This window comes from Cherax quadricarinatus, chromosome 61 (genome assembly GCF_038502225.1).
Source record: "Cherax quadricarinatus isolate ZL_2023a chromosome 61, ASM3850222v1, whole genome shotgun sequence".
NCBI classification, from domain to species: domain Eukaryota; kingdom Metazoa; phylum Arthropoda; class Malacostraca; order Decapoda; family Parastacidae; genus Cherax; species Cherax quadricarinatus.
In genome coordinates this window covers 12,052,051-12,075,306 of record NC_091352.1, presented here as the reverse complement: position 1 = coordinate 12,075,306, position 23,256 = coordinate 12,052,051, and the positions used below count along the sequence as shown (strand labels likewise).

The 23,256-nt window shown below is 43.4% G+C and overlaps 1 protein-coding gene across 1 annotated transcript in view; it reads right to left on the bottom strand.

The window, feature by feature from the left end:
• LOC128699358 (uncharacterized) overlaps positions 1–23,256 on the bottom strand; it is a 49,957-nt gene that overhangs the window by 1,481 nt on the left and 25,220 nt on the right. Inside the window, exons 2-10 of the mRNA XM_070098223.1 lie at positions 22,194–22,366; positions 20,260–20,371; positions 6,946–7,162; positions 6,500–6,699; positions 6,116–6,260; positions 5,695–5,849; positions 3,364–3,538; positions 1,864–2,033; positions 1,358–1,510 (exon numbers count right to left, since the gene is read on the bottom strand). Coding sequence (XP_069954324.1) covers positions 1,358–1,510; positions 1,864–2,033; positions 3,364–3,538; positions 5,695–5,849; positions 6,116–6,260; positions 6,500–6,699; positions 6,946–7,162; positions 20,260–20,371; positions 22,194–22,339 — 1,473 coding nt within the window. The 5' untranslated portion in view covers positions 22,340–22,366. The remainder of the gene's footprint in view (positions 1–1,357; positions 1,511–1,863; positions 2,034–3,363; positions 3,539–5,694; positions 5,850–6,115; positions 6,261–6,499; positions 6,700–6,945; positions 7,163–20,259; positions 20,372–22,193; positions 22,367–23,256) is intronic.

Below are 23,256 nucleotides of genomic sequence, written 5' to 3'. Positions count from 1 at the left end.
GGACAACAGGTGTAAGGAAACGTGTCGAAATGTTTCCACCCGCCGGGAATCGAACCCGGGCCCTCCGTGTGTGAAGCGGGAGCTTTAGCCACCAGGCCACCGGGCCTGGAGCGAGTGGAGACAAAGGGTTTTTATAACCTAATGTGCTGTAGGAGTGTGAGCAGAGTAATATTTATGAAGGGATTCAGGGAAACCGGTTAGCTTGAGTCCAGGAGGTGCGAGGTACAAACCATACCACGGGCGGGTATAGAACCCGCGATCAGAGAGTCTCAAAACTCCAGACTGTCGCGTTAGCCACTGGGCCAGCTAGCCACAATAAGATTCATCCAACTAGGTACATTGTGGTTAGCTGGCCCAGTGGCTAACGCGACAGTCTGGAGTTTTAAGACTCTCTGATCGCGGGTTCTATCCCCGCCCGTGGTATGGTTTGTTTGCAATCGTGTCATTACGATTTCATGAGTCGTGCGAGGTACATTATCTGAGCTCTGAAGGAGGAATGTTGACATATTGCAGGTTTTTAACTGCAGAGTAGGCACCCCACTGGCAAAACAGTGACGGAGTGAATGACGAAAGTGTTTCTTCTTTTACTGTCTTGGTGGGAAACGGCCGATGTATTAATAAAGAAGCAGAACCATCAGATACTCATATTATAGGCTACACAATAAGCCTTTATTCAAATCCCTAAATTTATTAAACATTAATGACATATATTTTACTGTCATTGTATTAATGGTAAACAATACCGACAAGCTGACGAATAAGACACATGGGCAAAACTCGTGTTGAACTGAATCTTGTGCAGCAAGATTCAGTTCAACACGAAGGTGACTAATATACCTGGGATGGTTCAAGCAGAAGACTAGTAAAGGAACACAAATGTAACTAATGTGACATTTTACTGTGGCAACGTTTCGCTCTCCAGGAGCTTTATCAAGTCGTAACGGCTTGATAAAGCTCCTGGAGAGCGAAACGTTGCCACAATAAAATGTCATATTAGTTGCATTTGTGTCCTTTTAATTAACATATTGTCGGTAATTATACCAATATTAATATAAGCAGAAGACTGTAAAGTGCTCAGCCCCTACTTCATCAGCCGACCACAAGTGCTCATGGTGCGTGTGCGAAACGTTTCGACAATATGTGTACTCAGGTGTTTGTACACGTGTCTTGTTCATCAACTTGTCGGTATTGTATACCATTAATACAATATCTCCAGCGTTGCTGGCGGTATTACGCACTGCAGCGGAGATGTAACAGTGAAGTCTCTCAGTCTGAAGACTTATAACATCATAAAAAATTGTTTTACCAAATTTCTTAACTCCGGAAGTCGACGATTATCTTTGTTGCCTTGACCTACCTGATAGCCTTTGACCTTGATAAGCTCCTTTATCCTGTCGACAATGCTGACGAAGCCATCCTTGTGGACAGCCACGTCGCCAGTATGCAAAAAACCATCCTGGTCGATGGTTTCAGCCGTAGCCACCGGGTTGTTAAGGTAACCAGTCATGAGCTGAGAGAGTTAATGAATCGTTAGATATGGCAACGGTAGTGCTTTATTAGTAGTAGCATTATTATTATTATTATTTTGATGGGGAAAATGATGAACTCTTAGTGGACACAGAACTTCTGGGAAATGTGAGACAATTAGGTTATAGCCTAGGAAGAAGAGGACGCCTGCAATACCTTGGATGAACAACACTTCACTAGCATCAAGGAGCCCCTTTGAAAACAGTATTATTTTCTTTCTCTGTATTAACTGTAGGTGGTTATGGGGAATTAGCGAAAGAGGTGCTGGCCATTATAAGATATATATAAAGACAGAGAGAAAGAAACATAGGGAAAGAAAGAAAGGGTTGAACCTACCGAAGGAGACCTTATACAGAGTTCTCCTCTCTGTAGCTCAGGTAGTGCCTTGCCAGTCTCCAAGTCCACAATTTTGATCTCAGTGTTGGGCACACATTTGCCACACCAGCCTATCCTCTCGTCATCCATGGGGGTTATCAACGATGGCAAAGTTTCCGTCAGGCCAAATCCTACAAGAGGAAGATTATTGTTAGACTGAAGGGGAGACGCTATAAGCCCGTAGGAGTTACATAGCACCTAAAGAATGGTAGGTAATACAAACATAATACAGGAACATTCCAGTTGACCATTTTCACTTACGCATTTGTCTAATAATTTTTAAAGATACGCAAAGACTTAGCTTCACTGACTGTAGAAGATACGTAGAGTTAGCGTTACTGCTTGTAGAAAATACGTAAAGTTAGCTTCACTAACTGCTTGTAGAAGATTCACAAAGTTAGCTTCACTGACTGCTTGTATTATTATTATTATTATTATTATTATTATGGGGGAGCACTAAACCCATAGGATTATACAGCGCATGTGGGGGGGGGGATGGAAGGCATTCAAGCTCAATTCAGGGAACTGGAGCACAGATCCAATTCCCTAGATCAAGGGCTCCTCACCAGCATCAAGGAACCTCCCTTGAGGGGATGACTACTTGTAGAAGATACACAAAGAATTAGCTTCACTGGTTGTTTGTAAAAGACAGGAAGAGTTAATTAACGTCACTGCCTGCTTGTAAATTGTTCCGTCCATCTAAACTCTAAACCAAGACTTTCTGAAACACTTTCTAATATTTGAATTTAACCTCAAACCATTATTTCGAGTTCTTTCTAGGTTATCCCACATTTAGAGAGTTGCACGAGTTATATGATAAGACATTGTAGTATAAGGGTGACTCTGGTTCCTGGTTGTAATCTATTTTCACCCTCCGCCATCTTCATGCACCCCGATTCCATCCTCTAGGGCTAGGCGGTAGTCCAAATGTTACATAGGTACATAATACTTCCAGGGACTGGGCACCAAATTTATGGTAGCTAAGCAAGTTACAGTGGTAATACACCCCCGTCAGTGCTACTAGGCACCACAGTCACAGCACAGACCAGCAGTTGCTGCTCGACTCACCAGTGAATACTTCTTCATAAGAAAGATGACACATCGTCAGGAGATTTTTCTCTCTGCCTGATGTCATTGCAACAATGTTTTTCTTGCATACTCAGTAATATGCTCCCATACTATTGTACATCTCCTGCCTCAATGTCTGTATTCTTGACCAATTTGTTTATGTTGCTTTGTGGACAGCATTTTTTTATTTACATTATATATGAATAAATTTTATGTTTCAATCCTTTTAATAGCGTTAAATTTATTTTAATGTTAGACTACACACACTAAATAAATTTACAAGAGAGAGAGAGAGAGAGAGAGAGAGAGAGAGAGAGAGAGAGAAGTATATTTTCAAATTATACAGCTTCAACAACAAATAACCAGCGCTCATTTACTCTCTCTCTCTCTCACCTTCCTGGAAGAGTATTGGGTTGGGTGCTTTCTTCTTGAACGCCTCAGTTGTTGTGGGTAGTACAGGCGCCGCCGCACACAAGACAACCCTCACACTTTCCAGGTCTGCCGAGGTGACTTCTGGGGACTCGCAGAGGAAGTTCAGTATTGATGGAATTGTGTGCAGGACCCGTATCTACAATATAGCACAAGAGTTTCAAGTTAAAATTAAGTAAGCTAAGGCAAACGGCACACTGATACTAACAATATGGATAGCAAGAGGATCCTTGTTCGATATGTTTCTGTCCTTGGACCTTGGTCACTACACTTTAATTTATCGTGCATAATCTGTATTCCCTGACCTCAACACTGCAAGACGTTGAATATACAACCCAGTTTTCAAGAGAGAAGAATCACGTTGATTAAGCAAATAATCGCTCTTGCATTTGTATCTTAAACGTGTTATTAAATATTTATGTAAAGAAAAAATCTTCTAAATATAGGCTGCTTTTCAGGTTCAGCCTGACTGTGTGAGGGCCTTAAGGTAATGAAGTAAACTTTTAAGGCAATGAAATAAACTTTTTAAGGTAATGAAGTAAACTTTTAAGGTAGTGAAGTAAATTTTTAAGGTAATGAAGTAAACTTTTAAGGTAGTGAAGTAAATTTTTAAGGTAATGAAGTAAACTTTTAAGGTAGTGAAGTAAATTTTTAAGGTAATGAAGTAAACTTTTAAGGTAGTGAAGCAAATTTTTAAGGTAATGAAGTAAACTTTTAAGGTAGTGAAGTAAATTTTTAAGGTAATGAAGTAAACTTTTAAGGTAGTGAAGTAAATTTTTAAGGTAATGAAGTAAACTTTTAAGGTAGTGAAGTAAATTTTTAAGGTAATGAAGTAAACTTTTAAGGTAGTGAAGTAAATTTTTAAGGTAATGAAGTTGTGGCAAATTTTTAATTTTCCTAAATTCAGCATGAGTCAATATGAATAATATAATAGTGTATTAAAATCTGACGCCGATTTGACCCTTCAAGAAATTTTGTGTGAAGGTTGAGCAGCGGCCGCAGAGTGATACAGGAGGAGAAAGAGAGGACACCATAGTGTTAGTAATGTGTGAGCACTGGTTTGTTAATAGTGAAATTTAATCCGGCGTCATCGAGGCCATAATTGGGTGTTTCGGCCCGAATTTGTAATTGGAACCCATGTTAATGTCCCCTGCTGAAAAATTGGGACAGGAAATTTCCGGGACCTCCAGAATTAAGTGTGGATGGTGAATAATAAGGAGACTATGCCATCACTCTCACGGGTAAGTACGCCACTGTCCTTTCATTTAGATTTCTCGCTGGCCAGTGTAGGTTTCTATATGTTAGGTAGGTGTTGTGGTAAGATCCAACTACAGTAATTAAATGGTAAGTGATAATACGAATTTCTTTTCTAATAACACTATTGTATTACATGTATTGTACTAATAGTTGTGTACCCAGGAAGCAAACTAAAATAACATACAGTCCACATAATTTTAATTTACCAGAGTAGCTGTTTTTTTTTGTTACTTATTAATTTAATGTTAAGTCTAGCTTTTTGTGAGAGTGGTGAAGGAGTGAGCATCGAGGGAGTGACAGTTCTGTGTCCTACTGTGACTATGTCCCACTTACCTCACATTAATTACTTATATGTAATAATTCAGGTAATACCCTGTAAACCTCATGCAGATAGTTTCTCACAGAAATAAACTATAAGTGTTTATACACAGATATAAACCTCTTGGTAATTATATTTTTTATTCTAAATGATAAGAATGTTATGTAATGACTGACAAAAGGGACAAACTACTAAACTAGAAATGTAATAAAACATAGCATGGCGAACCTTGTTCTAAGGCTACGTTTCACCTTAAATAGTAGTTTATCAAGTCAACATATGCTAGGTGGCACAGTGATAGAGTATTCGGCTCACACCCGACGGGACGGTCGGGACCCCCAGTTGAATCCTGGACGAGGTGGGACATACAAGTCAAGTCTACTAACACATCTCTTCAATCAAAAGTTTACGGTACTGACAAAGTGATGTATAAAACGCATGAAGGTGTCTAGTTATCTTTACAGAGAGGCGATACACTGGTGTTGCCCATGTCACCTAGCAGCAAATAGATACCTGGGTGCTAGTCGACTGTTAAGGGTCGCATCTTGGAAAAGGACAAAAAAAAAAAAATTCCACTGGAAATAAGGCATACTGGTTGGGTTAGTCTGGGTTACTAACTCTCTGAGATTACTAATCGTATAAAAATCTCTTTTTCATACTAACAGCATATACCCAAAGGCTCTGCTAGCTGGAGAATTTACTGAGAATTCCTTGCTAACCTTGTGATCTCTAATGTTCCTAACAAAGTCTTGAGGAGTGAAGGCAGGCAGCGAGATGACCTTAGCTCCCAGGTAGAGGGTGATCAAGTTGACAACGTGCATACCATAGACGTGATAGAAGGGCATCACTCCAATGACTGATTCTTGGTACTCTTCTGGAGGTGAGAGGCATATGGAGAGGGAGGTAGGTATATAATTTGTTAGGTTTAAAGTTCTCAACTACATATGGGGACATATCTTCTGTACAATAACACCCAAGTATAGTTTAATACCTAAAAATAGAGATTTTAAACCACTGATTGTATATAAAGATATACACGTCGGTCTAATGACAGACATTTTATTTCCAAATTTATATACGAAATAATATATGTTGTATAGGAAGTCAGTAACTGTACTATATATATAATCTCTCTCTTACGTGTTGTTGGCAGGTAAGGAAAGAAATATGGATGAGTGAACATATGGAGGTTGGAGGTGATGGCACCGTGGGAGAGCTCCACACCCTTGGGCTTCCCAGTGGTGCCGCTGGAGTACAGAATCACTGCTGTTGACTTCAGGGGAGACTGAGAGAAAAGTACCAGTGTTTTTTTTTTTAAATCAAATCAGGCATATTGTGCTTATCCATCTAAATTTCTGATTATAATATTCAGCTGAACAATTTTCTAATAATAACACTCAACATTTAATAGCAATTTTATTTGCAATAAAGAGGAGAACAAGTTTCAATTCCTTAGATCAAGAGCCGTTCACTTGTACCAACGAGCCTGCATTGAAGAGTTCAATTGTTGGAGAAAAAACTTACCTGAACAGGCTCGGCGAAGGGTTTAGAGGAGTCTTCCAGAATATGCCTGATGTTGGGGTGACCGTGGGCAGAGACACCGCTGACAAAAATAGGAATCGTCTTTTTAATCTTCGTCAAGGCATCTATCAGTATACTCTCCAGTTTGGGGTCAGTCACCAGCATGTCTGTCTCGTTGTCTATAAGCTGTCGTGCAACCTCATCTGCGTGTGGATAAAGTCCATCTCTTGATTCAGCTTAACTTTTAACTGGCGATAATAAGCCCTATATAGACATAATTTCGAATACCTGTATAGAGTTTCCTTCTACCATTTCATTGTGTGGAGTTGGAGATTAATAATTGTTCAGGATGGACAGAAATATAGCTTAGTTTCTTTTTCCAATTTATGTTACTTGTTAGTCTTTTCATCCTGATTCTAGAACCTTACGGACTGATTCGTGTGTCTTACCGGCAGTATAGTTGGGGCTGACTGTACTGACAGTGGCGCCGGCAGCTAGAGACCCCAGCAGGAGGATGGGAAACTCCGGAGCGTTGACGGAAAATAGTGTCAGTCGGTTCCTTTTGGAGGATGGTGCTGCCAACACCCGAGACACCACGCCAGCCCATCGTAAAGCCTGGTCCACTATATTGCCGTAAGTGTACTTCCTTCCCGTTATCCCGCACTCCTACGGAACACGCAAGGGGGATTAGCTAATGGATTACTGTATAGCGTGGCGACAAAAAGAAGGGAAGCAGTGGAGCCATACGAGTAGTGTGTGTTGTTGACACAGTAAGAAATTTAGACTGGGAATCCTCCAGATCGAACGTACAGTTTATCTCCAGTTTGAAATATATATACATATATATTACATAGTGGCAGATGTGCCACAGGGATTGTGCACTCAATCCCTCAAATGGCAACATCCGTGCACATAATGGATGTCTAGGCTCCCGGAGGGCTCCAAATGGTAATAACCAACAGCCCCTCCCAGAAGACAAAGCTGACAGCTACCGTGATTTCACCACTACAGAGGACCCAAAATCTACAATCAAATTAACATCCACCAAGACGCTGACACATCCACAAACAGCTCGCCCTCAACCTGCTAGCAAATTCGCTGACTTGAAGAAAGTCAATGATACCCCTGCAAACAATGGATACTGGCACAATCTACTGCTATTTGGCAATGTCTGTCTGGCTGTCCCACCAAGGAGGGATAAGTCCCCAGGAACATCTGTTATTAGGGCAATAAATGCATTCCCTAGAGATGACAGCCTCGTCCGTCTTCCCTCTAGGGCGACAAATACCCACCGGGAAAATGCCAACAACAGAACACCTGATGACTCAAAAATCAAAGCCTAAATTAGCAAAAAAATAGAAGAGGGTAATACTACTGGAGCACTGAGGCTTATAACCAGTAAGGATACCATCACCCCCTAAGGGTGTCGTTACAGCACAAGCCCTGAAGGACAAACATCCACCCAGGGCTCCCAGCACTAACACTGACCTCCTTGATATTGCAGCAGGTGAAAAACATTTAACCCTGCAGGACGCTGGTATGTATAAAGCCGCTATGTCATTTCCACAGGGCTCAGCAGAGGTTTCACCGGTTTAAGGCACAACACTTAAAACAAATGTTCAGTTCAGCACTTGGTGATGTTTCAGAGAGGCTGCTGTCTGAACTCACCAAATTTTCCAACGTGTGCCTGGCTGGCAGTGTCTCGGAGGCTATTTGACTCTTCGTCTTTAGTGACTCACTATGTGCCCTCTGGAAAAAGAATGGAAAAGAATGGAGGAATCAGGCCCAGTGCAGTGGGCAACACCCTTCGGCGCCTTGTCGCCAAGGCTGCAGTAAGAATGGTGAGTCAAGAGGCTGCTGCAATGCTGAAACCAACTCAGCTTGATTTTGGTGTTCAACAAGGTTGTGAAGCAGCTGCCCACGCAGCACGAGTATACATCAACAACATGACAGATGAAAAAGTCTTGATCAAATTGGACTTTGCCAACGCTTTGAACTTAGAAGAGATGCTGTTCTCCAAACAGATTTTAGACACTTCCCTTCCCTCTATCCCTTCATACAATCGTGTTATAGTTTGGGAACCATGAAACTGACTCGTGTCTGGTCATCAAGGAAGTCACAGAAGCGCTCTCCAGTGAGCTCAATATCTGGTTCTTGGATTATGGTACCTTAGCTGGCACTGCAGAATCTCTCCTAGAGACATCAGAAAAATTAAAGACATAGGAGAGAGCCTGAACCTATCTCTAAACCCCACCTAATGAGAAATAGTGTCTACCAATCGACAGATCATTCAGATTAGTGCTGTGCAAGATAGGTATAAAATACCGACAATATGAAAGTTAACACACATGTGCAACATCTGAATATCTTTATTGTAGACGTTTCGCCATCCAGTGGCTTTATCAATACAGATTCTAGGACATAATTAGAAGACAGAACTATATACAAAGGATGAGTTAATCAGTCCCTCAGCCTTGAAGTTAGTGTTCATAGCTGCTGTTGTCATACAGAGTGATGGCTCTCTTAAAGAAATTGGAGCACGCATCAATAACTGGGCCTCTACCCTTCAAACAGAACTGTTTGCCATACTCCTTGCACTCAAATGCGTCCATGTGTCTAAGGTTGACACTTTAATTGTAAGTGATTCTCTGTCATCCATAAATGCTCTCAACTCATTAAGTATAAATTGAGGCATGCTTGTGCCAGAAGCCAGACATAGGTGTGGTAAGATTGTGGACAGTGGAGTCAGAGTGCACATGCTGTGGATTCCATCTCACATTGGTCTTCAGATGCATGATAGAACTGATAAATTGGCTAAGCTGTATGCTTTCAAAGAGGGGGTAGATTACAATCTTGGGTTGTCAGTTAGCAGTTTTGAGAACAATAATACGAAAATAACTTCAAATGAACTTTATTGACTTAAGACTTAGGGAGATTGACACAAGTCAGTCCATCTATCATCATTCCATCATGCAGGAGGAGCCACATGTCTATGGTGCATCCAACAAGATAAGCAGACTCTTGGATGTCACTACTGCCCGGCTCCAGCTGGGTTACAAGTATCTATGGCAGGTTAAATCACCACCACCAGATGTAGACCAAACGAAATGTAAACTTTGCCAGATGGACTATTGTCACACCTTGCGTCATTATGTACTGGAGTGTGATCAAATTAATGAATTTAGAAACAACTCACTCAGAAATGTTCAAGAAATGGCAAAGTATTTTATCCACAGTGGTATATTACAGACCATTCTGGAGAAATACCCTGACTTTGCTAGCTGTAAATAATGCATTACTATAACGAGTTTGTTTGGTATAGCTGAAACGCGGGTGGTTAAATGATATACTTCTTCGGAAGGCTTCTTAGTTTATTGTGAAGTCGTGGTGGGTACACAGGCTTGTGTTGTACCCATGGCCCAGGAAGGGCCATCCCACGAGAGAGAGCTACTAGTACTTGTGTCTTGCTGCTAGGCCACTGTGTGAGTGAGAGCGAGGCAAGGGCAGGCAGGCTGAAGTGGCAACGCCTATAGGTGGCAGCACCAGCATGGCGCAAAATATGAACTAAGCTGGCAGACAGCATGGGCTGTCTGTGCAGACAGTACAGGCTGTCTACATATGCTCGGCCACCTACCGCACGTCGTCCCGACGCGACAATACTGGTGGTAAAAGAAACTCGGTCTCTCTCTCCTAGGAACAGGGCACAGAACACAAAATAAAAACATACATATACAAATGGACATGGAAAAAAAACTTCCTACAGGGAGGGAAGAAAAAACATGTGGGGTGTGCTAAACATCATGGTCAAAGGCAGTGAGCGTCGATGGGCATCACTGCACGCCTTCCTGCGTCTGGACAGATACTGCAACACAGGAGACCGCTGCGGCTGAGCTGTGACGTAACAGGGTACGGTCTCCTCTGGAACGGTGAAGCAGACATTGTAGGAGTCGTTGCAGGTTTCACTCAACCTGGGGCACGACATGCTGGTGCCCTCGAGTGAGGCGTCGACAAACTCGGCAACAGGGCAGGACTTCTGGCAAGCAACTCAGGAGGACACTTCTCGACTGGTACTGTCGCTTCGCTGTCACTGCCGGCGAGCGTGGAGCGAGTTGTGGAGCGAGTCATGGCAGAGACGACTGGGTGAACATCTGGGAGTCGTAACATCAAACACCAGACTGCAGTGAGCGAGCTAGCAGTCAAAGTGACATCTTTGTGCAGGCTGCTCACTGAAGCTTGTGACACGAGGCTGACACAGCGCCTGCCGACAGTGGCTAACTGCGGCTTGGCGAGTGTCATCTCTCTGGGCAGTTGGAGTTATAGCAGAGGTTAGTCTAAGCGTCCCCAGACTTGTTTCTCTACATATAACTGCACTCTGATGGTCTGGAGGTGAAGTGAAACAAATCTCGATGGGAATCGTAGCAGGTACGATTCTGCAGAACATCACGAGCGACGAGCATAAAAGCTTTCTGTACAAGAGGGCTCGGTCACTCGGGGCTGTCTTGACATCAGCTGTCAAATGTACTGGTCACATCGGGTGACTTAGCACAGTGGTGCTACTCAGGTCTGGCTCAGACCTCACTGGATACACGGAAACTTTAAACACACCCACGGTACATGCAGTACAACATGGCTTAAACTAACAAATGATGCTTTTCTGTGCATAAAACTGACACTAAGACATATACTAAAATGTGAGAACACTGACTGACAGGAATTAACACACGACATATATCTTCTCTTAGTCTTCTCCACAATATTTTAATAATTACTGAACACTTGATGGTGACATCATGTGATGTCAGGCGTGATGTTGCGAGGTGACGTCAGCAGACATCTCGAGGTGACATCAAGCAGACATCGTGACGTCATGAAGTCGGGCAGCATCGTGGGTGACGTCGATGTGATGCGGGCAGCAGACCACAGCATGAGGCCTGGGACATCTGGTAACTCACATGGCTGGTAGATCCATGTGACATCGCCCACACCCACGTGGCATTGGGATCCACATGGTGTCGTGATCTACGTGGCATGCTGATCCACGTAGCTTCGAGTGGCCTTGGGCACTCGGATACACAGCTCTGGCAATGAATCACGGAAAACAGCAGAAAACACAGCAGAGGGAGTGGGCAGTGGTGAGTGTATGGTAGACGGGTGAGCGTGAGTAGGGCGAGCATGGGCAAGGTGAGGAACGGCCACTTCCTCTCCTCCTCCCCCACCCACAAACACGCGGAGAAGCTCACACTGGACGCAGAAATCACCACAAAACTCACCTCTGGCTTGCTGAAACAGCTGTGCTGAGCTGAACAACAACAGCAGCAACATGCAAGTGACGCTGAACACGTGACTTGGGAAACAGCATGGGATGCTGTAGCGTGGGGTCACTTATAATTCTCAAAGAATTTCGGCTGGATCCTGCTTCTTGTACCTGTGTCTGGATGCTGAAACGTGCAGACACGACATCAGGATAACTCGCTGAGAGACGGATGCTTGTTGTGTAGGAGGATGAAATGAACAACTTCATTCCTTCCTTCCTCTCCCTGGGCAAACACAACTGCTGCAACCACCGCTTTCCACCATTTATAACGGGATTGTTTGGTAGGCTGTAAGCGGGTGGTTAATGATAAACTTCGGAGGGCTCTTAGTTTATTGAAAGGTCGTGGTGGGTACTCAGGCTTGTGTTGTGCCCATGGCCCAGGAAGGGCCATCCCACGAGAGAGAGCTACTAGTACTTGTGTCTTGCTGCTAGGCCGCTGTGTGAGTGAGAGCGAGGCAAGGGCAGGCAGGCTGAAGTGGCAACGCCTATAGGTGGCAGCACCAGCATGGTGCGAAATATGAACTAAGCTGGCAGACAGCATGGGCTGTCTGTGCAGACAGTACAGGCTGTCTACATTACCATGTGTGTGTGTGTGTGTACTCACCTATTTGTACTCACCTATTTGTGGTTGCAGGGGTCGATTCACAGCTCCTGGCCCTGCCTCTTCGCTGATTGCTACTAGATCCTCTCTCTCCCTGCCCCATGAGCTCTATCATACCTCGCCTTAAAACTATGTATGGTTCCCGCCTCCACTACGTCACTTTCTAGGCTATTCCACGGCCTGACTACTCTATGACTGAAGAAATACTTCCTAACATCCCTTTGATTCATCTGAGTCTTCAGCTTCGAATTGTGACCTCTTGTGTCTGTGTCCCTTCTCTGGAACATCCCGTCTTTGTCCACCTTGTCTATTCCGTACAGTATTTTATATGTCGTTATCATGTCTCCCCTGACCCTCTTGTCCTCCAGTGTCGTCAGGCCGATTTCCCTCAACCTTTCTTCGTAGGACAATCCCCGTAGCTCTGGGACTAGTCTTGTTGCAAACCTTTGCACTTTCTCTAATTTCTTGACGTGCTTGACTAGGTGTGGGTTCCAAACTGGTGCTGCATACTCCAGTATGGGCCTGACGTAAATGGTATACAGAGTCTTAAACGAATTCTTACTGAGGTATCGGAACGCTATCTGTAGGTTTGCCAGGCGCCCGTATGCTGCAGCAGTTATCTGATTGATGTGCGCCTCAGGAGATATGCTCGGTGTTATACTCACCCCCAGATCTTTTTCCTTGAGTGAGGTTTGCAGTCTTTGGCCATCTAAACTATATTGTGCCTGCGGTCTTCTTTGCCCTTCCCCAATCTTCATGACTTTGCATTTGGCAGGGTTAAATTCAAGGAGCCAGTTGCTGGACCAGGCTTGTAGCCTGTCCAGGTCTCTTTGTAGTCCTGCCTGATCCTCATCCGATTTGATTCTTCTCATTAACTTCGCATCATCTGCAAACAAGGACACTTCTGAGTCTATCCCTTCCATTATGTTGTTCACATATACCAAGAACAGCACAGGCCCTAGGACTGACCCCTGTGGAACCCCGCTTGTCACAGGCGCGCACACTGACACCTCGTCGCGTACCATGACTCATTGTTGCCTCCCTGTCAGGTATTCTCTGATCCATTGCAGTGCCTTTCCTGTTATGTGTGCCTGAGCCTCTAGCTTTTGCAGTAACCTCTTGTGAGGAACTGTGTTGAAGGCCTTCTTGCAGTCCAAAAATATGCAGTCGATCCACCCCTCTCTCTCTTGTCTTACTTCTGTCACCTTGTCATAAAACTCTAGTAGGTTTGTGACACAGGATTTTCCTTCCCTGAAACCGTGCTGGTTGTCAATTATACACTTGTTTCTTTCCAGGTGCTCCACCACTCTCCTCGTGATGGTCTTCTCTATGATGACCTCCTAGCACTCCTTGAATCACTAAAGACACCCTTCTCCTGCATTATTCTTACTGAGACCTGGCTTAAGCAGGACACAATAGATATCTACCCTCTACCAGGATACACAGCAATTCACAACTGCAGACCAAACCAAGTTGGGGGTGGTATTGCAATCTATTACTCTAACCAATTATCTTGTCTTAGCACCACTTGCTTTAGTGATGAATATGGGGAATACATTTTTGCTAATTTTACTGTAAAAAACCTTAAGACGCCTATAACAATCGGTGCCATTTACCGGATACCTCACACAAACATCCCAAATTTCAGTGAGAAATTAAAGTCACTAATAACAAACAGACAAATGAATAAGCACCACCTTCTCTTAGCTGGAGACTTCAACATCAACCTTGGCTTACTAGATGATCAGCCTGTAACTGATTTCATCAACAATATGAACAACACACTTCTCATACCAACAATAACTAAACCAACCAGGCTCACTGAGACAAGTGCAACCATAATAGACCACATATGGACCAATATACTAGCCCCCCTTAAATCAGGGATAATCACAGATAGCACTACAGACCACTACCCTACCTTCCTCCTGACAAACATTAGTAAACCACCACTTGAATACAACAAAGTCTCATTTAGGCCTCAGTAAGGAAGTTCACAGCTGACCTAGAGACTGTTGATTGGCCTACAGAATTCTCCAAGACCAATGGTATTGATGACTGGACAGACATTTTTCTTAAATTACTTAGACTATACAACAAACATTGTCCTATAAAAACAAAACAGATCACAAACAAACGGCTTGGTTGCCCATGGCTAACCAACACCATTCTGAAATCCATTGACAAGAAACACCAATATGAAAAGCAATATAGACAGGGCTTAATACACAAAGATATTCTTAAACACTATTCATCAGCTCTCACCAAAGTAATTAAGAAAGCCAAACAACTATACTACTCCAGTAAATTCACAGACACTAGAGGAGATATAAAAAAGACCTGGAAAACACTCTCTCAGATTCTAGGGACCCACAAACTGAGAAAAACCAAAAATATTGTCCTAACTAAACCTAATGAAACACCACTACATCCCACTGACACAGCCAACAAGATAAACGACTTCTTCTCAACCATAGGATCTAATTTCGCCAGTAAAGTCCCACATGGGAACATAAAAAGTCTTGGCTGAATGGTACTGCCCTTGATACTGGCCATGTAGTCAGAAACTGTAAGGCTGGAGATGAAGTCCTGGTAGTCAGTAAATGTGGGGCTGATAGTGCTGTCCTGGGAGACAGTAATGGTGAAGCTGGAGGTGCTGTCCTGGGAGTCAGTAATGGTGAAGCTGGAGGTGCTGTCCTGGGAGACAGTAATGGTGAAGCTGGAGGTGCTGTCCTGGGAGACAGTAATGGTGAAGCTGGAGATGCTGTCCTGGGAGACAGTAATGGTGAAGCTGGAGATTTTGTCCAGGTAGTCGAGAATTATACGCAGGAAGGAATACATATAAATGACCTCATAGGGGACAGGAGCTATAGTAGGGAAACAAGTGTGGTCAAAGATAAGATAAAACCAATATTGCAAACTAGAAACACCGCAGGAAATAGCAAACAAGAGGACTCCACTAGCAATAGTGAGGATATACTACCAAAAACAACTGGTGGGAGCTCCATTGTTGGTGCTAGGGAGGATAGAAGTAAGACAGGGAAACATGCACCAACAGGGAATACAGTCACAGAAACCCAAGGCAAACGGAAACCAAGCCTGTGCACATACTATGCACTTGGTATCTGCTGGCATGGGAAATCTGGAAAAACAGATGGGACGTGCAACTATGACCACCCTAGAAAATGTCATGCCCATATGACAACAGGAAAATGCAAACTCCCTTCCTGTAAGCTTTTTCACCCTGAACTGTGTACCTCTTCAGTACAGGAAAGACTGTGCTATAACTTAAATTGCCAGGCATACCATCTAAAGGGGACAAAAAGATACAAAACATCCAGGCCATGGGAAAACTTGGGTAGCCACAGCCACTCAAGAGGGAGAGGTTTTTTAGTGCCAGGAAGGAAAAAAAACTGGCAGGAAATGGCAGAAATCGTACACCAAATCCAGTCATTCCTGGAGTGGAACCACAGTCGATGGCCTCCACTCCAAACCAACAGATATAGATACTAATGCCGGAAAAAAATCCCCCCCAGTACCAACAATACCACCAGTCCGATAACATTCTTCTTTGCAAATATACAGGGTCTAAAGCCAGCAACAAACAACAAGATACCTTTCATCCGTGGACTGCTTGCAGAGGCAAAGGCAATGTTCGCGGCTTTCACTGAGACCCACATAAAGGATCACTTGGACAACGAAATATGGATCCCAGGTTACAACCTATACAGATGTGACAGAGTGAACAGGCAAAAGGGGGGGGGGGGGGGTTGGCCTGTACATTGCAGAGTCACTTGTTTGCACAGAACTGCTTAATGCCTCAAATGATGTAGTGGAAGTTTTAGCAGTAAAGGTCGAGAACCAAAACCTAGTCATTGTGGTAGTCTACAAGCCTCCGGATGCAACATCCCAGCAATTCCAGGAACAGCTGTTAAAAATTGACCACTGTCTGGAAAATCTTCCAGCTCCTGCACCCAACATCTTGCTCCTGGGGGATTTCAACTTAAGGCACCTAAAATGGAGGAATATAGCAAATAATATTGTTGCAGTAATAACACCAGGAGGCAGCTCTGATGAAAACTCACACTCACACGAGCTTATAAATCTCTGCACAAAATTCAATTTAAACCAGCAAATAATAGAGCCTACTAGAATGGAGAATACACTAGACCTCATCTTCACTAACAATGATGATCTGATAAGAAATGTCACCATGTCAAAAACAATATACTCAGATCACAACATAATTGAGGTTCAGACATGTATGCGCAGAGCCCCAGACCGACAAAATGAGATTAGTCACGAGGGAGCATTCACCAAATTCAACTTCAATAACAAAAACATTAAGTGGGACCAAGTAAACCAAGTCCTAACCGATATAAGCTGGGAAGATATACTAAGCAACACAGACCCCAACTTATGCCTAGAACAGATTAACTTGGTGGCACTCGATGTATGCACAAGACTTATTCCTCTAAGAAAAAGGAGGAGTAGATGTAAAATAGAAAGAGACAGGCGCTCTCTTTACAGGCGACGGAAAAGAATAACAGAGCGGCTAAAAGAGGTCAATCTATCTGAAATGCATAGGGAGACACTGGTCAGAGAAATAGCAAACATCGAACTTAAGCTAAAGGAATCTTATAGGAGTCAGGAATCGCGGGAAGAACTAAAAGCCATAAATGAAATCGAAAGAAACCCAAAGTATTTCTTCTCCTATGCCAAATCAAAGTCGAGAACAACGTCCAGTATTGGGCCCTTACTTAAACAAGATGGGTCCTACACAGATGACAGCAAGGAAATGAGTGAGCTACTCAAGTCCCAATATGACTCAGTTTTTGGCAAGCCACTAACCAGACTGAGAGTCGAAGATCAATATAAATTTTTTATGAGAGAGCCACAGAATTTGGTTAACACAAGCCTATCTGATGTTATCCTGACGCCAAATGACTTCGAACAGGCGATAAATGACATGCCCATGCACTCTGCCCCAGGGCCAGACTCATGGAACTCCGTGTTCATCAAGAACTGCAAGAAGCCCCTATCACGAGCCTTTACCATCCTATGGAGAGGGAGCATGGACACGGGGGTCGTCCCACAGTTACTAAAAGCAACAGACATAGCCCCACTCCACAAAGGGGGCAGTAAAGCAACAGCAAAGAACTACAGACCGATAGCACTAACATCCCATATCATAAAAATCTTTGAAAGAGTCCTAAGAAGCAAGATCACCACCCATCTAGAAACCCATCAGTTACACAACCCAGGGCAACATGGGTTTAGAACAGGTCGCTCCTGTCTGTCTCAACTATTGGATCACTACGACAAGGTCCTGGAGTTTACCTGGAGAGAGTTTCGGGGGTCAACGCCCCCGCGGCCCGGTCTGTGACCAGGCCTCCTGGTGGATCAGCCCCTGATCAACCAGGCTGTTGCTGCTGGCTGCACGCAAACCAACGTACGAGCCAAAGCCGGCTGATCAGGAACTGACTTTAGGTGATTGTCCAGTGCCAGCTTGAAGACTTGAAGGCTTGAAGACAAAAAGAATGCAGATGTAATATATACAGACTTTGCAAAAGCCTTCGACAAGTGTTACCATGGCGTAATAGCGCACAAAATGCGTGCTAAAGGAATAACAGGAAAAGTCGGTCGATGGATCTATAATTTCCTCACTAACAGAACACAGAGAGTAGTAGTCAACAGAGTAAAGTCCGAGGCAGGCACGGTGAAAAGCTCTGTTCCACAAGGCACAGTACTCGCTCCCATCTTGTTCCTCATCCTCATATCTGACATAGACAAGGATGTCAGCCACAGCACCGTGTCTTCCTTTGCAGATGACACCCGAATCTGCATGACAGTGTCTTCCATTGCAGACACTGCAAGGCTCCAGGCGGACATCAACCAAATCTTTCAGTGGGCTGCAGAAAACAATATGAAGTTCAACGATGAGAAATTTCAATTACTCAGATATGGTAAACACGAGGAAATTAAATCTTCATCAGAGTACAAAACAAATTCTGGCCACAAAATAGAGCGAAACACCAACGTCAAAGACCTGGGAGTGATCATGTCGGAGGATCTCACCTTCAAGGACCATAACATTGTATCGATCGCATCTGCTAGAAAAATGACAGGATGGATAATGAGAACCTTCAAAACGAGGGATGCCAAGCCCATGATGACACTCTTCAGGTCACTTGTTCTATCTAGGCTGGAATATTGCTGCACACTAACAACACCTTTCAAGGCAGGTGAAATTGCTGACCTAGAAAATGTACAGAGAACCTTCACGGCGCGCATAACGGAGATAAAACGCCTCAATTACTGGGAGCGCTTGAGGTTCCTGAACCTGTATTCCCTGGAACGCAGGCGGGAGAGATACATGATTATATACATCTGGAAAATCCTAGAGGGACTAGTACCGAACTTGCACACGAAAATCACTCACTACGAAAGCAAAAGACTTGGCAGACGATGCAACATCCCCCCAATGAAAAGCAGGGGTGTCACTAGCACGTTAAGAGACCATACAATAAGTGTCAGGGGCCCGAGACTGTTCAACTGCCTCCCAGCATACATAAGGGGGATTACCAACAGACCCCTGGCAGTCTTCTAGCTGGCACTGGACAAGCACCTAAAGTCGGTTCCTGATCAGCCGGGCTGTGGCTCGTACGTTGGTTTGCGTGCAGCCAGCAGTAACAGCCTGGTTGATCAGGCTCTGATCCACCAGGAGGCCTGGTCACAGACCGGGCCGCGGGGGCGTTGACCCCCGGAACTCTCTCCAGGTAAACTCCAGGTTATATTGGCGTCAGTGGATAAGGACGTGTAGCAGACGAGGGCATAGTCACTGGTAGGCGGGGTTTCCCAGTGGAAGTAGGTCCTACCCAAAGGGATGGGTTAGTTGTAGCAGCCGTGAAGAAGGTCTTGTAGATGTCCTCTGAACCAAGATTCCATGATGTTGCAGTGTCTGACAAGTTGTGCAAGATAGGTATAAAATACCGACAATATGAAAGTTAAGACATGTGCAACATCTGGATATCTTTATTGTAGACGTTTCGCCATCCAGTGGCTTTATCAATACAGATTCTAGGACATAATTAGAAGACAGTAGAACTATATACAAAAAATGAGGTAATCAGTCCCTCAGCCTTGGAGTTGGTGTTCACAGCATCGTGAACACAAACTCCAAGCCTTGCTACATCTGGATGCCCATCCGAGAGAGCCCTGATCACTAGCAGCCAATAATACTCACAGCCTAGCAAACTACCCTGATGGGATCACCACCTATCCTTGGAAGAATGGCAAACTCTTAGCATGGGACTATACCTGCGTGTCGTGTCGATGCTGGCTGACACCTACATCCATCACAGTGTCGGGTGACAGGGAGGAGCTACTGATCACAAGGAGGAGTACAAGATCGGCAAGTAGAGAGACATAAGCCAACAGTATCAATTTGTCCCAGTAGGATCAGAGACCTTGGAATCATGGAAAAAAAACGGCACACGCTTCCTTAAAGAACTGGGTTCCAGTCTCATCGACACCACCAGGGACCCGAGAGCAGCCACTTTCATGTTCCAGCACCTCAGAATGGCCATCCAGAGGGAAAATGCTTGCTGCATACTGGGCTCGCATCTGGCTTCGGAGGAGCTGGAGGAGATTCATAATCTTTGATATCCCTCTCTCAAGATCTTATTATTGACCTCAAGGCATCAACATATCCGTTTGTGAAGTTCATGACCTTGACGTATACCTGGAGAGGGTTTCGGGGGTCAACGCCCCCGCAGCCCAGTCTGAGATCAGGCTTCATTGGACCATCAAAGTATTCCTTCAGATACAAAGAATAATTCTACTCACTATAGCATCCTTGTTGGACCATTTCAAGGCTCTGGAAAAGATAATGTTGTGGGCGTCTTGTTCAGGCAGTTCCAGTGGTGGGAGAGGACTGTATATCACATTCTCTTCAGGCCTGAAATTATTAAAGTATTAGTAGTAATACTAAGTTATTCATATTATCTTAAAAAGAAGTACTAAATCCTTATGGGCTATACAACACCTCAGGCCTAGAAAATGTGGAAAGTTATGGAGGAGGGGGTCGGTGGTCTCCCTTTCTCTTTACCGTCCCTGTCCCCTTTGTCTATATATACTGGCTCCCTCACTCTCGTGTGTCAGTATGTGTAAATGGTGCAAGATGGACCGACACGTCGCCATAAGCTTCTCTCTCCTGTGTACGGGTTATTTGTGTATTGTGTAAAAAAAAAATTAACAAGTGCATAAATTAATTATTATTATTACTATAATCAAAAAGAAGCGCTAAGCCACAAGGACTATACAGCTGGGTGCATAAATTAAGAATGTTTTGGTGATTAAATAATTTTAGAATTTTTCTGAGTCGGGTCACCGGAAATTACGAATTTCTCCGGAATGCAATTTCGCATCTAGGTTATTATAGAGGGGGGAAGCGCTAAACCCATAGGGATTATACAGCGCCTGGGGGGGTTATTGGAAGGCGTTCATGCTCATTTCAGGGAACCGGAGCACAGATCCAATTCCTTAGATCAAGAGCCCCTCACCAGCATCAAGAAACCTCCCTTGACGGGGCTTTTCGCATCTAGATTAATATATTTTACGTTTTTTTGTGCTTCTTACATAGTCCTGACATGATATTTTATTTGTTTTAATGTATAAAAATCACTATGATGCAACCGAGGCAAAAATGGGTTGCTAGAAGAAAAAATATGACCATTTGAAGACATCCGATTATCCGGGAAGTTAATTGTGTATCCGTGTGTGTAGCGTCATTATTTATTGAAGAATTATAAACTTTTATTATACATTATTATTATTATAATCAAAGGAGAAGCGCTAAACCCGGAGGATTATACAGATCCTGGGGGGGGGATGTGGAAGGCATTCAGGCTTAATTCGGGGAACTGGAGCACAGATCCAATTCCCTAAATCAAGAGCCCCTCACCAACATCAAGGAACCTTCCTTGAGGGGTATTATTATACAAAAAAATCATTGTTCTTTAATTCCGTGTTCACACATTTTATTAAATTCACTTTACTGCTTTTTGATTGAAAAATTTTCAAAAAAATAATTTTTTAATGATTACCAGATGATATATGTTCATACTTTTGGGAATATGAAAAATTTAGGTAAGCCATTTTTAATTCTGTGAATCCATCTGCAACAATTTTCCTGTGTCCAATTTTCCTATGCACATACGTGAGTGATGGCCTAAAAAAATATTTATATTTGTTTTGTCTTCAAGGCATGATAAATAAAGGAGCAAGAGTAAGAATAAAAGTGAACCGTCCCTACTGTTGCCTACCTCGCCTCTTCTGGGTACGTAGCCCCTGGGGAAGGAAATAAAGGATCCAAGTGAAATAAAGGACCCAAGTGAAATAAAGGATCCAAGTGAAATAAAGGATCCAATTCTTTGGAGGAATATTTCCCCTGGAATGTAGTTCCCGCCATCAAAGATGCCTTGATGATGGTGAAGAAAATTAAATGGTGGAAAACAAAAGACAATTTAAATATCAGTTTTCCAATTAAATGAGGTGGAACATCTGCTTGATGACCACAAATAAATGAGTATATTTATTTGTTTATTTGGGGGGGTCGCTGAAACCACAGGAACAAACAGTGCCTAAAGAATGGGTTGTAATCTGGTTCAGCCCAAGAAAAGGGCAGATAACTCCAATTCACTGAATCAAGAGACTTTCCCTAGCATTACGGCACCTCCCTCTCCTCCTCTTCAATGAATGACATAAGAATCTTGGATCACCTGGGAGGCATGTAAAGGGCTTGGGTAGAATAAGTGTGGGTGGCGTGATGGCAGATGCTGGTGGCTCTGGTGGAGGCTTCCCTAGGCGTCCACATGCTCAACAAGTGGGCCACTCTCGCCCTCTGGCAACACCTCAACACAAACATTCTAACTTGTTGACTCTATTGTAGGATCTGGAGAGAGAAACACAAGTTGCCTCCGTTAACTACCGAGATCAAATCTTCGCATGGTACAACTCAGAACCCCAACATGGAACATCATCTCCAGGCTTCTGTATTAGTTTAATATCTTATCTCCCTGACACACCCCGTCAGCTAACTACATGAAAATCACCTGGTGGTTCACACTACACTCACACATTCACCCAATTGACTATAAACACAGAAATTCGAATCTTAAAATAATGAATCCTAACTAGTCATAAGTTTGCCTGTGATACTCCAATATAGAAACTATGTATTGTGCCAAAACAAAAGCATTCACATTGCTAAATTTACAAACTGTAATGTAGCTACTTAGCCTTAATACCAACTTGCTCCATAATCTGTAATAATTTAGAGTTATGAATTAATCTTAGTCTGCCCGAAATGCCTAGCCATACTAGGTGTGATAGTGGCCCTCTCTGTACCTAGTATTTTATAACATGTAAACCACACAATATCCTAAAATATGTAAACCCCGCATTGTAATCTTTATATAGAATAAACTTGATTTGATTTGATTATGCAGCCCATACCCATTCTGTGGGTGGTAGTCAAAGGATTACAGAGGTATACAACGAGTCCAGGGACTGGGCCTCAAAGTTTTGATAGCTGAACGAGGTACAAAGGTAATGAACTCACAAGTTACAAAGGTAATCAATCATGTAAGTTTACTTACTTACGTTTATACACGGTTACAATCATGAACAAATTATAAAGTAACGAGCAATTCACACGTCCACACCCGGTCACAAATGTAACGAGTCATTAGTGCAAATATTAATTGGGTCACACACACACACACACACACACACACACACACACACACACACACACACACACACACACACACACACACACAC